Source organism: Podarcis muralis, chromosome 4 (genome assembly GCF_964188315.1).
Source record: "Podarcis muralis chromosome 4, rPodMur119.hap1.1, whole genome shotgun sequence".
NCBI classification, from domain to species: Eukaryota; Metazoa; Chordata; class Lepidosauria; order Squamata; family Lacertidae; genus Podarcis; species Podarcis muralis.
In genome coordinates, this window is record NC_135658.1 from 41,141,370 (window position 1) to 41,154,328 (window position 12,959).

Below are 12,959 nucleotides of genomic sequence, written 5' to 3' on the forward strand. Positions count from 1 at the left end.
AAAGTATTGGAGCCTCAGCTTCACGATCTGTCCTTCCAGTGAGCACTCAGGGCTGATTTCCTTAAGAATGGATAGGTTTGATCTTTTAAAAAAAAAAAAAAATTAACCAACCCAATCACATCAAATCACATAAATTCCAAATTACAAAGCCGAATTTTAAATTTCTGTTGGGGGTACCCATATTTCAAGTTCCGAAGGGGATCCAATCATCTTCTTACTGCAGCTTTAATGTCCACAAATCTGTCCATATGATGTTCACAGTGCTATCCAGTCCTTCTTGTTGTTTTCCACATCTCTTCTTATTATTTTCATATATTTTTCCTTTCTCTTTGTGACCTCTGATGGTCTCCACAAGCGGGTTAAGAAAAATTGTAATCCTGTGTGGATATTTTTATTCATCCAAGAGCCATATCCAGACGGTTTCCGTATAGCAAATAAAAACAGTCTTATCGCCATTAATCTTTACAGGTCTGTCGTCTTTTTCCAACCTCCGAGGAGGTTCGCCAGGAATGCAGTCTGATAACAAATCCATTCTTCCTCCCGGTTGTAAATCCTTCAACAAAACCTGCCAACATGGCGGCTCTGTTTTTATTGCTCTGTTTTTGTTTTTATTGCTGCATCATTCCAAAAGCTCTTAATCTTTACTCGATCTCCATAAAACATACTTTTGGTTAAAGTTCATTTCCACACAGTCCTTAAACATCCTGCTTAGGTCAGTTAACCGACGGTTCTAACATGCAGAGGGATTCTTGGTTAATCACATAGAAGAAAAGAAGAAAAGTTCCCCCCCATCCAGTCCCGCTGCCGACATACCCAGCCTTTGATGTATCTTCTTCATGAAATATTCCTGTTGATCCAACCCGTTGCTCTTCTTTCACAGAGGTCCCTTCAATTAACATTCTTCACTCCCCTTCTTCACTTGAAATATGTGCATTTGCTTCTTTCTAATTGTTTATTTCCAATTTGCTACAGCGTCCAGGAGAACCGGAGTCCACACAAGGGCATTCTGCCTAGTACCCTCACCTCCTTCTTTCGAATCCGGAGGTGATTTATGGGCATAGCAGGCAAGGGCAGTGTTCCCCATTCCCTTGGGGCAACAAGGGAGGCTGCCTACTCCCATAACAGCCTCTTAATTACCTCGTGTGGGCCGGAGAGATGGTATTGTCGGCCATCTTCCAATGTGCCCCCAGTGGCCCCCGATAGGTTTGATCTTCTTGCAGTCCATGGGACTCTCAAGAGTCTCCTCCAGCACCATAATTCAAAAGCATCAATTCTTCGGCAATCAGCCTTCTTTATGGTCCAGCTTTCACTTCCATACATCACTACTGGGAAAACCATAGCTTTTACTATACGGACCTTTGTTGGCAAGGTGATGTCTCTACTTTTCAAGATGCTGTCTAGGTTTGTCAATTCTTTTCTCCCAAGAAGCAGGCATCTTTTAATTTCATGGCTGCTGTCACTATCTGCAGTGATCATGGAGCCCAAGAAAGTAAAATCTCTCACTGCCTCCATTTCTTCCCCTTCTATTTGCCAGGAGGTGATGGGACCAGTGACCATGATCTTTGATTTTTGATGTTGACCTTCAGACCATATTTTGCGCTCTCCTCTTTCACCCTCAATAAAAGGTTCTTTAATTCCTCCTCACTTTCTGCCATCAAGGTTCTGTCATCTGCATATCTGAGGTTGTTGATATTTCTTCCGGCAATCTTAATTCCGGCTAGGGATTCATCCAGCCCAGCCTTTCGCATGATGAATTCTGCATATAAGTTAAATAAGCAGGGAGACAATATACAGCCTTGCCATACTCCTTTCCCAATTTTGAACCAATCAGTTGTTCCATATCCAGTTCTAACTGTAGCTTCTTGTCCCACATAGAGATTTCTCAGCAGACAGATGAGGTGATCAGGCACTCCCATTTTTTCAAGAACTTGCCATGGTTTGCTGTGGTCGACACAGTCAAAGGCTTTTGCATAGTCAATGAAGCAGAAGTAGATGACTTTCTGGAATTCTCTAGCTTTCTCCATAATCCAGCGCATGTTTGCAATTTAGTCTCTGGTTCCTTTGCCTCTTCTATATTTTCATCTTAAAGCTTAATTTTACTAATAAGTTTATCTTTCCCTTTCTACCACCTTGTGTGTGTTTCTTAAACAAATACTCTGTTTCTCCCTTCCCTATGATTTAGATGCATGCTGGTCATCTTTATAAAATGCCCTGACTGCACAAGCAACATGCCAGTATATCCATATTATGTTTTTATATGTGTTGGAAGCCACCTGGAGCGGTTGGGGCAGCTCAGCCTGATGGGTGGGGCATAAATAATAAATTTATTATTACATTGTGATTATGAATGGCAGCATTGTTTCCTTTGTTTGGGTAAGGAGCTAATATTGAGTGTTTCCTTCCCCCATTCCAAAACAACACCAAGTAAGCCTGCCAAAATGCTTTACCAAAGGTCTTAAGACAGATTACATGAAATTTAAAAATGAAGTACTTAAAAATCACAGTAAATTCAACAAAACAGCAGGGCTCAAAAGCAGAGGTTAATGGAAAAACAGCACCTCCCCACCCCACCCAAAATCTGGGTAAAAAGGTGCAAATTGACTTGCCAATTAAAAGTATAAAATGTCAACACAAGCTGCACTTTCTATGGGAGCATATTTTGCATCTTAGGAGATACAGTTCAACCAAATATATGAATGTTCTGTGCCATAGTGATAAGGGCACAAGGAAAAAATGCTCATTAAAGAGTTAAAAAATGAAAATAAATAAATCAAAAGTTAGGGCAGGCTACTACACTCCTTATCCAATGATTCAAGAGATTGTGTAGGTTGTGAAAATGACCTCTTGCCTGAAATAACAGTATACCTAAAATATTTCCTGCTTTGTCCCATTGAGACCATTTCTAATCAAGCTTTATTATCTATTAGTCCCTATGATTCTGTGCCAATTATGCTGTCAGCAAAACACTGAGTGTTTCCAAATATGCTGCAGCCACTGGTAACTGAAAGCCAGGCTCTGATGTGTTTGTTTTACATAGACTATGTTTCCAGCCTCCAAGTGCTAACATCTGATAAGTGTATTCATTAATCACTATTCCTTCACAGGTTTTTTTCACATTGTAATCCATCTTGAGCATGGTTTGAACACGGTTGGAAAGGCGGCATGCAAATAAAATTATGTGTGTAGGAAATCTGCAGTGCAAGTCTATGCTTTTACTCAGAAGTATGCTGTACAGAGCTCAATAGGACTAACTCCCATGTATGTGTGCATAGTGGGGAACCTCTGTGGGCCTCTTTCATTCAGCCACACCCTCTGTTCTTTAGCCCCACCCCCTACAGAAATCTTTATAAAATAAATATTTATCTTTATTTATCTTTATAAAATATAAAATAAAATAAAATCTTTATAAAATAAAATAAAAAGCTTCCATTGGTGCTTAACTGCTGTGAGTGAATGATGGGGGAGAGGGCTGAAGAGAGTTAACCTTCCTTCCCCTGAAAATCACTCCCCATTAAGCTTTCGGTTAAGCTCCCAATTGCTAGATGCAAAGGCTTTAAAAACTAACCTGTTAAGTTCACACATATTCAATGCAAATAGATCATATAACACCAGTTCTGTTGCAGGTACACTGGCTACCTGCATATTTCTGAGCCCAAGTGCTGGCCTTTGTGTATAAAGCTGTTTGTTATTTGGGATCCAATATCTTCTGGTACACCTCTCCTAATATGAACCTACCCAGACCATTAGCTCTTGATCTGAGGCCATTCTCCAGGTGCCTTCTTTGAGGATGGCTCAGAGGATGATAGCAAGGGGTGGGGAGGGGCTTTTGAGTTCCTCCCCATCTGTGGAAACTCTGCTCAGTGATGTCTGTCCGGTGTCTTCACTGACATATATTTGCTGCCAGGTAAAAACTTAGTACCTCTCCCCCACCCCCAAAGCTTTTGTTGCACGACTACAGTGATGATGTTTTTGTTAGTATGCTGCCAAAGTTGTTATCAGTTGGGGGGCAGCATTGCTCTGTATATTTTTAATGAACTGCATGGTGTTTTGTATGAATATGTCCAAATTATGTAATTATGTGTAATAATAAATTTATCTAGCTGTGCATAAATAAAAGTCCCCTTACAACAAAATATTAAAAACACAATGTGCAATAATAATTAAAAACAAACAAACAATGTCTAGAAACAGCTTCCTAGCATAGAGGTAACATGAAATAATTTACAGGCCAGATTTAAAATCCAGTTAAAAGGCCTACTATTTATTATTATTTTTATTATTATTATAAATGAACACCTTCATGATTTATCCTAGGATGAAATATGCATTCAATTAAATCCAGTAGTATGGATCCTTTGGCTTGTTGATCCAGAGATTTGTATATATTCACATGTAAGTGTCAGTGCTGGTTCAGCTGCAGGTCAGCATGGAGACTCAGAGACGAGCAGTAAAGTTAATTATTTACAGTATTCAAGAAAGCAGTATATAAGCAGAGAAACCTCCATGTAAGACTGGCCTCCAATAACACAGTTGCCAGGACTGACTATTTGACTATAATTCGGTATTTGAACAATTGGTATTAATAATTGTATTATAAATTGGTATTGTTATAATGAGGTTTTATTGGACTGTAATCGAAAACTAATGAAAATTATTTTAAAAAGAGGACTGGTGACCTGTGCTTCCTACTTCTCCCTCAGTCTTCTTCCCAGCCTAATATCTCCCAAGCAGCCTTAAGCTGCACCTAGAATCATAGAGTTGGAATAGACCACAAGGGCCATCGAGTCCAACCCCCTGCCAAGCAGGAAACACCATCAGAGCACTCCTGACATATGGTTGTCAAGCCTCTGCTTAAAGACCTCCAAAGAAGGAGACTCCACCACACTCCTTGGCAGCAAATTCCACTGTCGAACAGCTCTTACTGTCAGGAAGTTCTTCCTAATGTTTAGGTGGAATCTTCTTTCTTGTAGTTTGGATCCATTTCTCCTTGTCCGCTTCTCTGGAGCAGCAGAAAACAACCTTTCTCCCTCCTCTATATGACATCCTTTTATATATTTGAACATGGCTATCATATCACCTCTTAACCTCCTCTTCTCCAGGCTAAATGATGCCCAGCTCCCTTAGCCGTTCCTCATAAGGCATCGTTTCCAGGCCTTTGACCATTTTGGTTGCCCTCCTCTGGACACGTTCCAGTTTGTCAGTGTCCTTCTTGAACTGTGGTGCCCAGAACTGGACACAGTACTCCAGGTGAGGTCTGACCAGAGCAGAATACAGTGGCACCTGGGAGGAACTATCTGTGCCCTTTGTTCTGCTGCAAGCAAGGTTCTTCAAGGCCTTGGAGACGGGGGGGGGGGGGTGACTTGCTACAGCAGGAGGCAAGCTCCATGGATGCTTCTGCCACTTCTGGCCCCTCCTTCCCGACTTCATGTCCAGAGTCTGAATTGCTTCCTGCCTCTGGTTCATCTCAGACCCCTCAAGTGTCTCAATTTAATTAGGGAATCTTGAATTTACAGAAGCTCCCCAGCTTCTGATACCAATCTGGGATGCCCCCGTTTTCCCGGATGCTGCTCTAGACTGTGTGGCATCTCCCAACGCGGCGAGGCCTGGAGTGACCTTCTGGAGGCCACTCTAGGCCGTGTGGCGTCTGGAGATGCAGCGTCTCATGAGCAGGAGGCTGAAGACAGCAAGGTAAGAGGGGGGGAAGAAGGGAGAGGGCAAGGAAGGGGGTCAGTGGCAGGGAGGGGGCGAACAACTGTTGTTTCTTCAACATTCAACCATTCTACCACTTCTTCATCCTCTGACCTGTGCTCAGTGTCCCACCAACTCCCCTGGCTCTGAGCCTTCCTCCTCTGTGGCTTTCCTAGGGGACTCTCCAGCTGGCACCTTCCACAACTCCTCATCACCCAGCCCTGACAGTAAGGCCCATTCATTTCTCTGTGGAACACAATTCCATTGAAACGAATAGAAAAACATGTCAAGCAGAGGAGTTCCATGCGTGCACTGGAGCTTCTGTGCCTGGAACAGATTGTCAGCATGTGTATCACTGTGTTCCAGTATTTTGTGTCCCGTTGCTAAGAATATAATGGTTTTCTTTTTCTGTCTTTCTATTACTTCTCCTTGCAGACTTTATAAAAATAACAAATGAAATAAATAGTTTTGCAGCAGTGAATTGAAATAGCATTTTTCTCAAGTCTAGTCTGTGAATGACCTTAGACTCTATTTATTGCTATATATGAGATAACGTTATACTTACTGTCAAACTTCATAGCCATTGTAATCCAGTTATAGAAATAAAGGTTGAGGCATTTCTTATAAGAATAATAGTATTTTCTGGCAGCACTGAAAGTACACATTTCTGCTGAAAACCTCAATTGCAAAGTTAGAGTGCATGAAGTTATGTAACACATTTTATAATTAACAGTGTTTGGTAATATTTATTTCTGCCAACAATTTACCTTTCTTCTTCACCTGACCATATGCTCTTAACAAGGAAACAAGTTGTCCCCCTGCCCAGCTGCCTCCTCTCTTTTCTGTGCAGTTTACTTATGTACCTTTCAGTTGTTATCATTGGTTTTGAGATGATCATCTGAAAATAGAAATAGGACATTATTGTACCATGTGTAAGGTGCACAATCACTGGACTAGAAGAAGCACTTCTTATATTTTCAGCCTGATTCCTATCAAACGTGGTGTTATTTTTTTGACCAATGGATATGTTTAAAATTATAGTGTTGGACCAGAAATAAAGTCTTTTAGTGTTATGGTTTAGAAAAAGGATCGTAGAAGCCAGGAAATAAATAATCAGGAACTTCCTACCTGGGAATAAAGTCATTTTTAAAAACTTGGTGACTGGCCATAACATACAAAACATCAAGGATTTCAGTTTAACATTTTTCTTACTGCATGGTGATATAAAAAACCTGACTTGCCAAAACTATGGTAGAAAAATGACCATACCACTTTGGAATCTCTTCAGAAAACTCACTTTTGTCTCAAATCATCCTGCAATGATTGCCAAAGTATTACAGTACAGCATACATAACACTTGCTATAGAGATGCCATCAAAAATAGCCTTCCTTGCTGCAAAGTCTGAAAACATGGTCTGACAACCTAGTTTTTTGCATACTGTGTCTCTTTGCCCCAGCTCCACATTCCTGAATATAAAGACTTGCAACATGATAACCCAGATTTATAAGGTAGTGTTTTCAATCATTATTTTGAAAATGGACTGAGGATTAGTTGCCACAGAAAAGCTGTATTTGATGGTATTGCCATGGTAAATTATGATTGGCTGAATCCACACTTGCTTTCCATAAGACTGAGTATCAACTTGGATGTCCTTTTTCTGGTGAACAGTGCATATGTGGTCTGCCATTAGATCCTGATTGTGGCTGGGTGATTCAATTCATTTTTGGAAGGTTTCTGGTGCGTTGCCTAGTTGGGTCTTTGTCTGCGGTGAATTCCACAAGTGATCTTTCCAGGAAAAAAACAGGCAAGAAAAAATGTTTTGTGTATGGAAAACAGTCCCTGATATTGAATCCATCAATTACCCCCATCCCTATAATAGAACAACTGAAAAGGTCAGTATAAAAAAAAATGCAGTTTCAAACCAAAGCAGTCAGGGGTCTTCAAGTTCCTCTAAAGCAGGACTGAGGTCACATCAAGGACTGCAGACCTTCAGTGGCACTTCATAGGGAGAACAATTTTGCTGCAGTTGTGTATTCATGGCATTGCCACGGTGGACATAGTTTTGCTCAATAAATAGGACAGAATGAAGGAAGCTTGATGGATCTAATAGTAAAGAAGCCCTAAGAGATGTCAACATTTGAGGAATAGGAACAGTGAAAAGGTATGGGCGAAGTATCAGATGGGTCCAGGAGGGTTAGCTGTACTAGCTCATTGGACCAAAAGGGTCTAGATTTGCTAAGTATTGCTTCTTTAAATATATTGTATTTTGCAATACAGATACATAGAAAGTTGTCCTATACTAAGTTAGACCATTGGTCAATTTAACTCAGTGTTTTCTACACTGACTGACAACTTCTCTCCTCTGACCTAGAGTAAGTGCCACAGAACAAAGTAGGTTTTACTTTTGAATAAGCATACATAGGCTGTGCTGTAAAATCATCCTGGATTTGATGGGTGCAGGTTTGGGGAGTGAACTGAGTATTTAGTGAAAGTTTTCAATTAAGCTAAGAACAATCTGAGTCCTTTGTTTGCACGTCTATATATTTTAGCTATATTGCTTGGGGAAATTCTTATAGCATCATGGAATGGATGGCGGATTTGGATTTATGTATAATGAAAAAGGAGAAAACATTGCAGGTTTAAAAAAATTTGTTTAAAGGCACTCTGATAGACCTATAATTAAAAATATTTTAAGTGGCCTGTTGGCCATTTGTAGGGTGGAGCAAAGGAATTCAGTGTCAGACTTTTGGGAGTTAGCTAGATTTCCTTGTGCTGTGGGTGGGATTGGTGATGGATGTGTGAATGTTAATTGGGTAGGATAGTTCTCTGTTTTATGTGTGTGATGATCATGCCTGTCCAACCTGTATGTTGTAAAGGATCAGATATAGACACCATAGGTTTCTTTCCACTGTTTTTTCTACTTAAAAGACAGCTCTGAACTTCCCACCACTTGAGGCAGGCGGAGCGGGAAAAATCACTAACCATATCTCATTCCCCTCCTTGACAGAATAATTGGTTTGATGGATAAAGGGAATGCAGTGCATATAATGTGACTTTGGCAAGGCCTTTGACAATTCCAGATGGCATTCTCAAAAGTAATTGGAGAACTGTGTGTTGGCAGATGGCTATAGCAAGGTAACAAATTCCAGAGGGGTAGCCGTGTTAGTCTGTCGCAGCAAAAACAACAAAGAGTCTTGTGGCGCCTTAAAGATTAATAGATTTATTGGGGCATAAGCAAGTGCCCACTTCATCAAGGGAACAAAGTAGCATCCTCACTTGAAAGATATATAGAGAAACATACATACATACATACATCATACATACATACATACATACATACAGCAGCAAGCAAGCAAGCAAGCAAGCAAATAAAACTGCAAACAGGGGAGCTATTGGGTAGCCATGGGTGTGTGATGCTTCTGTGTAGATCCCAAATGGATGCAAAATAAGACAGAGTAATTAGTATTTTTCGCTCTATAACACGCACCCGACCATAACACGCATGTAGTTTTTAGAGGAGGAAAATCCGTAGGCATGCCACCCGTAGGCATTCCCTCCATAACACGCACAGACATTTCCCCTTACTTTTTAGGAGGAAAAAAGTGAGTGTTATGGTGCAAAAAATACGGTAAATCGCAACAACATATACAGTAAAATCATGCTAGATATGCTATGCTTATGCTAATTCAGCACATGTAGAGGGAAAGAAATCAAGAGATACATTAAATCTGAATTGAATAGAGCCTTCCCTTGAAACCTTTTTGTTGAATAGTGGTGACTTGAGGTCAGGATCATTGTGTCCTAATTTCTTCCACTAATTTCTGAATGCTGGCATTTTTATTTTGGATACGTGTCCTTTTATTCTTTTGCATAGACAATGAACTCTTTATTCTTTGCAAACAGCATAAAACGCCTGTAAATTGTATTATGTAGTAACTCGTTGTAGGATAAGCATAGGAATAAGCCTGTGATTATGGTTTTAGGTCTGGAAATATTGTCTGACTATATAGGAACACAAAGGTGCTGCTGGCTAGTAACTTTTAGATTTACAAGCTGCTGGTAAGCAAGGACAAAATAGCCAATATCAAGGTAGAATATTGCACCCAATGAGTTCTCATTCACTGTTATTGTACAATCTCTAGCAACACCTGGTGCCTACACAAAGGTAGAATGTGGGGTAGGTCTATATGGGAACACAAGCTCTGTCAACTATCTAGGTCCTAAGTTTTGTAGGATCTTGTATGAAAATACAGAATTCTTGAACTTGGCTCAGCAGCACATAGGCAGTCTGTGCAATTGTTCTAGTATCTGTGTAATGTGCTTCCAGAAGGCTGCCCCACGGAGCAGATATGCCACAGGATTCTGTTCCGTACCAGCCGCAGCTTCCAGACCTGGGTCAGAAGCCTCATGTGGTCTCAGGAAACTTTTTCACATCTCCTATAAGTCATGCTACTTTTTATATGCCCTTTGTCACATCGAAAATGAGTATAAAGTATGAACAGATGATATTTACTTCAACATTTGACCAATTTCCAAAAGGAATGGTGTCTATTAATTTAAATTGTGATAATAAACTTTCTCTGGGCATTGAATACAGTAGTACAGAAACTTGTTGGATCACACGTCTGTTTCTGGAGGGAATCCTGTTTGAACAATTAACTTCTTAATGTGTTATTCTGCACTATCTTCTCCATGTTCCACCCAGTCTCTTGAAAACACCAGTGTGATCTGCTGGCTATGTCCTTTGGACACCACCCCAAATTACCTCCTTGTGATAGTCTAAATATGTTGCATTGTCTTTAACCCATAGTTATCCTTTTCCTTTTCAGCACCCTCCTTGATAGGTATGGTCAGGAAGGACTGGGCTTCCCAAAACAGCATTGCCCTCTCATGGCAAGACCCTGATTTTCCTAATGGAGCCATTCTGGACTACGAGATCAAGTACTATGAGAAAGTAGGTCTTGACTTAAATGAAATAAAACCCTCAAAGCATCTTGTTTTTAACATTGTCCTTTTTTTGTAGATCAACATACAGTATAGCCTGCAGTTTTATAGATAGATTTCTTGTCACCTTGTTTGAATGAGCTAGAGCTCATTTATGTGGCCTACTGTTGGCCCAGTACCTTGTCAAACTGAATTTTGGACACAGTGAAGTAGCTGTAGACATATTTTGCCATCAGTTTGTGCTGCGGTTGGCTACTCAGTCACAGTGTAGCAGTTTGCTCATGTGTGATCTAAATGTTTGGTGAAATTTTCACATGAGTACTTCCATCGCAGACAAAAGGTCATTGAAAGAAGCGCTGGAAAAAGAAATAACAGCCTGCCAGGATAAAAGTACTAATATGATCAGAGCATTACTTTAATATGCACCTTTTTGCCTTAATAAGCATAATTAACATGACTTGTTTTTAATGCCTATTAATTCTGGACAATAGTAAACAAGTTAATGACATTTCAGCAGCTTGATGCTGATGGTTATGAACACTAATAAATATGTGTAACCTGCTTTCATAGTGTCTTTTTGTATGCAAACTGCTAAGATGTAAGTTAGATGGTATACTGTTGAGATAGTATATGACAAACATTCTGGTAAAGATAATAGCAGATTATTAATGTTTATGTTACCACATTTTAGTGCACAGAACAGGTTATTCCCTGATGATGAAATTAATTAGAAAAAACACCCCTTATGTGAATGGAGCTTGATGTACACTGTCCCTGCACACTTTTGTGTTATGACCTTTGTGCACAACCACAAATTGCAACTACACTTTACTAAACCAAGCATCCTTTGGGATAAGTCCATAGTACCCATTAAAAAAATGTTAATATTATGCCTACAAGCAAATTATCATTTGCAGATTATATCCCAACAGAAAATAACAGTGGAAATGATTATCAGAATTGCTGATCTTTAGAAGTGCCCGATTGATATCCAATGCTATGTTAAAATGCTGACCTTTCTACAACAAAACCAGTCATGTAATGACTGCTTAGATCGGAACAGAACATGCTCTGAATATTTTCTTAAGGCAGATGCACACTGGAGGGTCATGAGGACCAAGTCTGGTATGATTCTCTTAGTTCTAACTAAGGCTGAATACTTTCGGTAGGGTTCCCCTCCCCCCATAGAAGTGGATCTCTTCCCTCCCCCATCCCACCAATGTCTCCAACAAACCAGTTTGGATATATTTGTATTGCTTCAAATTCCTGCAATAGCTATTTAACCAATGGGACTAAATTAATATTTGTGTACAGCAAGGGTAATGTTGCCCCTGTTATACACATTAATCTCTATGAAAACTGTTAGCCCCCAGTTTAAGTGTGTTATTTTTAATTTTTATTTTTACCTTATGCAATGTTCCCTTTTTAGGAGGAAATGAAATTAGAATAAATATTAAAAACGTTCCTAAACATCACAAATATCTCTTGTAGTGTGTCTTTTAAAATAAAAAGAACAATGTTGTTCTTGGAGGAAAGAGGGGACATTGCAGGGGATGGGTTTCTATTCTAATCTATGTTAATGCAAGGAAGTTCATGGAATGAAATTTACCTTCTCCACCCCAATTCAGGAGGGTCCCAATCCTCCATTGAGGCTGGGGGGGGGGGGGCAAAGGCTGTTGAGGAAAGTTCAGAAAACTTACCTTCCGTGAACTTCAAGTTAACTTCTCTTAGAATCCAAGCCATTTATCTTTTTGACTCAAAACCATCCTTGCCTCAAAATCATAGTGTGTAGACTATCTTCATTTTCTGCAGGCCTTACTAATGATTTTAAAGTGTCCTTTCTCCCTGCTCTTGTCAGAGCAGTTGAGTTAACAACCTATTATTATGTATTCCTTACTGAGCAGTTAATAGCTTTATAGTCTTTTGCAGGAATACACCTGCTGCTCATAAAAACATTTATGTTATAGTGGATATTTGACTCAGTTGATACATCTTGTGTTTGCAGTGACCTTGTGCAAACAGTGCTCATCTTAATAACAGTCCTGAGTGTAAAATATTTCTAAGTAAAATTGCCATGTATTTCATCATAGGCAGGGTGTGTGATGCCTGTTCAACCATATATCAAATTAGCAGTGGTACATTTATAATTGAGGAGATACTTTCATATAAATATATGATTTCACAACTGTATTTAAGTGGATTTGCTACACTTTAGTACACCAAAGTCTGCCCCCACCCCTCATGTGTTGCTGTGTGGACATGCATGGGAGCATTTTGTAGTAATGAAAATAATTGGAAATTTCTACTATTCCCTGTTTTGATTATG

The 12,959-nt window shown here is 39.7% G+C and overlaps 1 protein-coding gene across 3 annotated transcripts in view; it reads left to right on the forward strand.

Annotated features, from left to right (window-relative positions):
- The window catches only part of EPHA6 (EPH receptor A6), a 365,265-nt gene that overhangs the window by 226,831 nt on the left and 125,475 nt on the right, over positions 1–12,959 (forward strand). For all 3 annotated transcript variants that reach the window (XM_077927237.1, XM_028726795.2, XM_028726794.2), the window contains exon 6: positions 10,519–10,643. In XM_077927237.1, the coding sequence (XP_077783363.1) occupies positions 10,519–10,643 (125 nt within the window). The remainder of the gene's footprint in view (positions 1–10,518; positions 10,644–12,959) is intronic.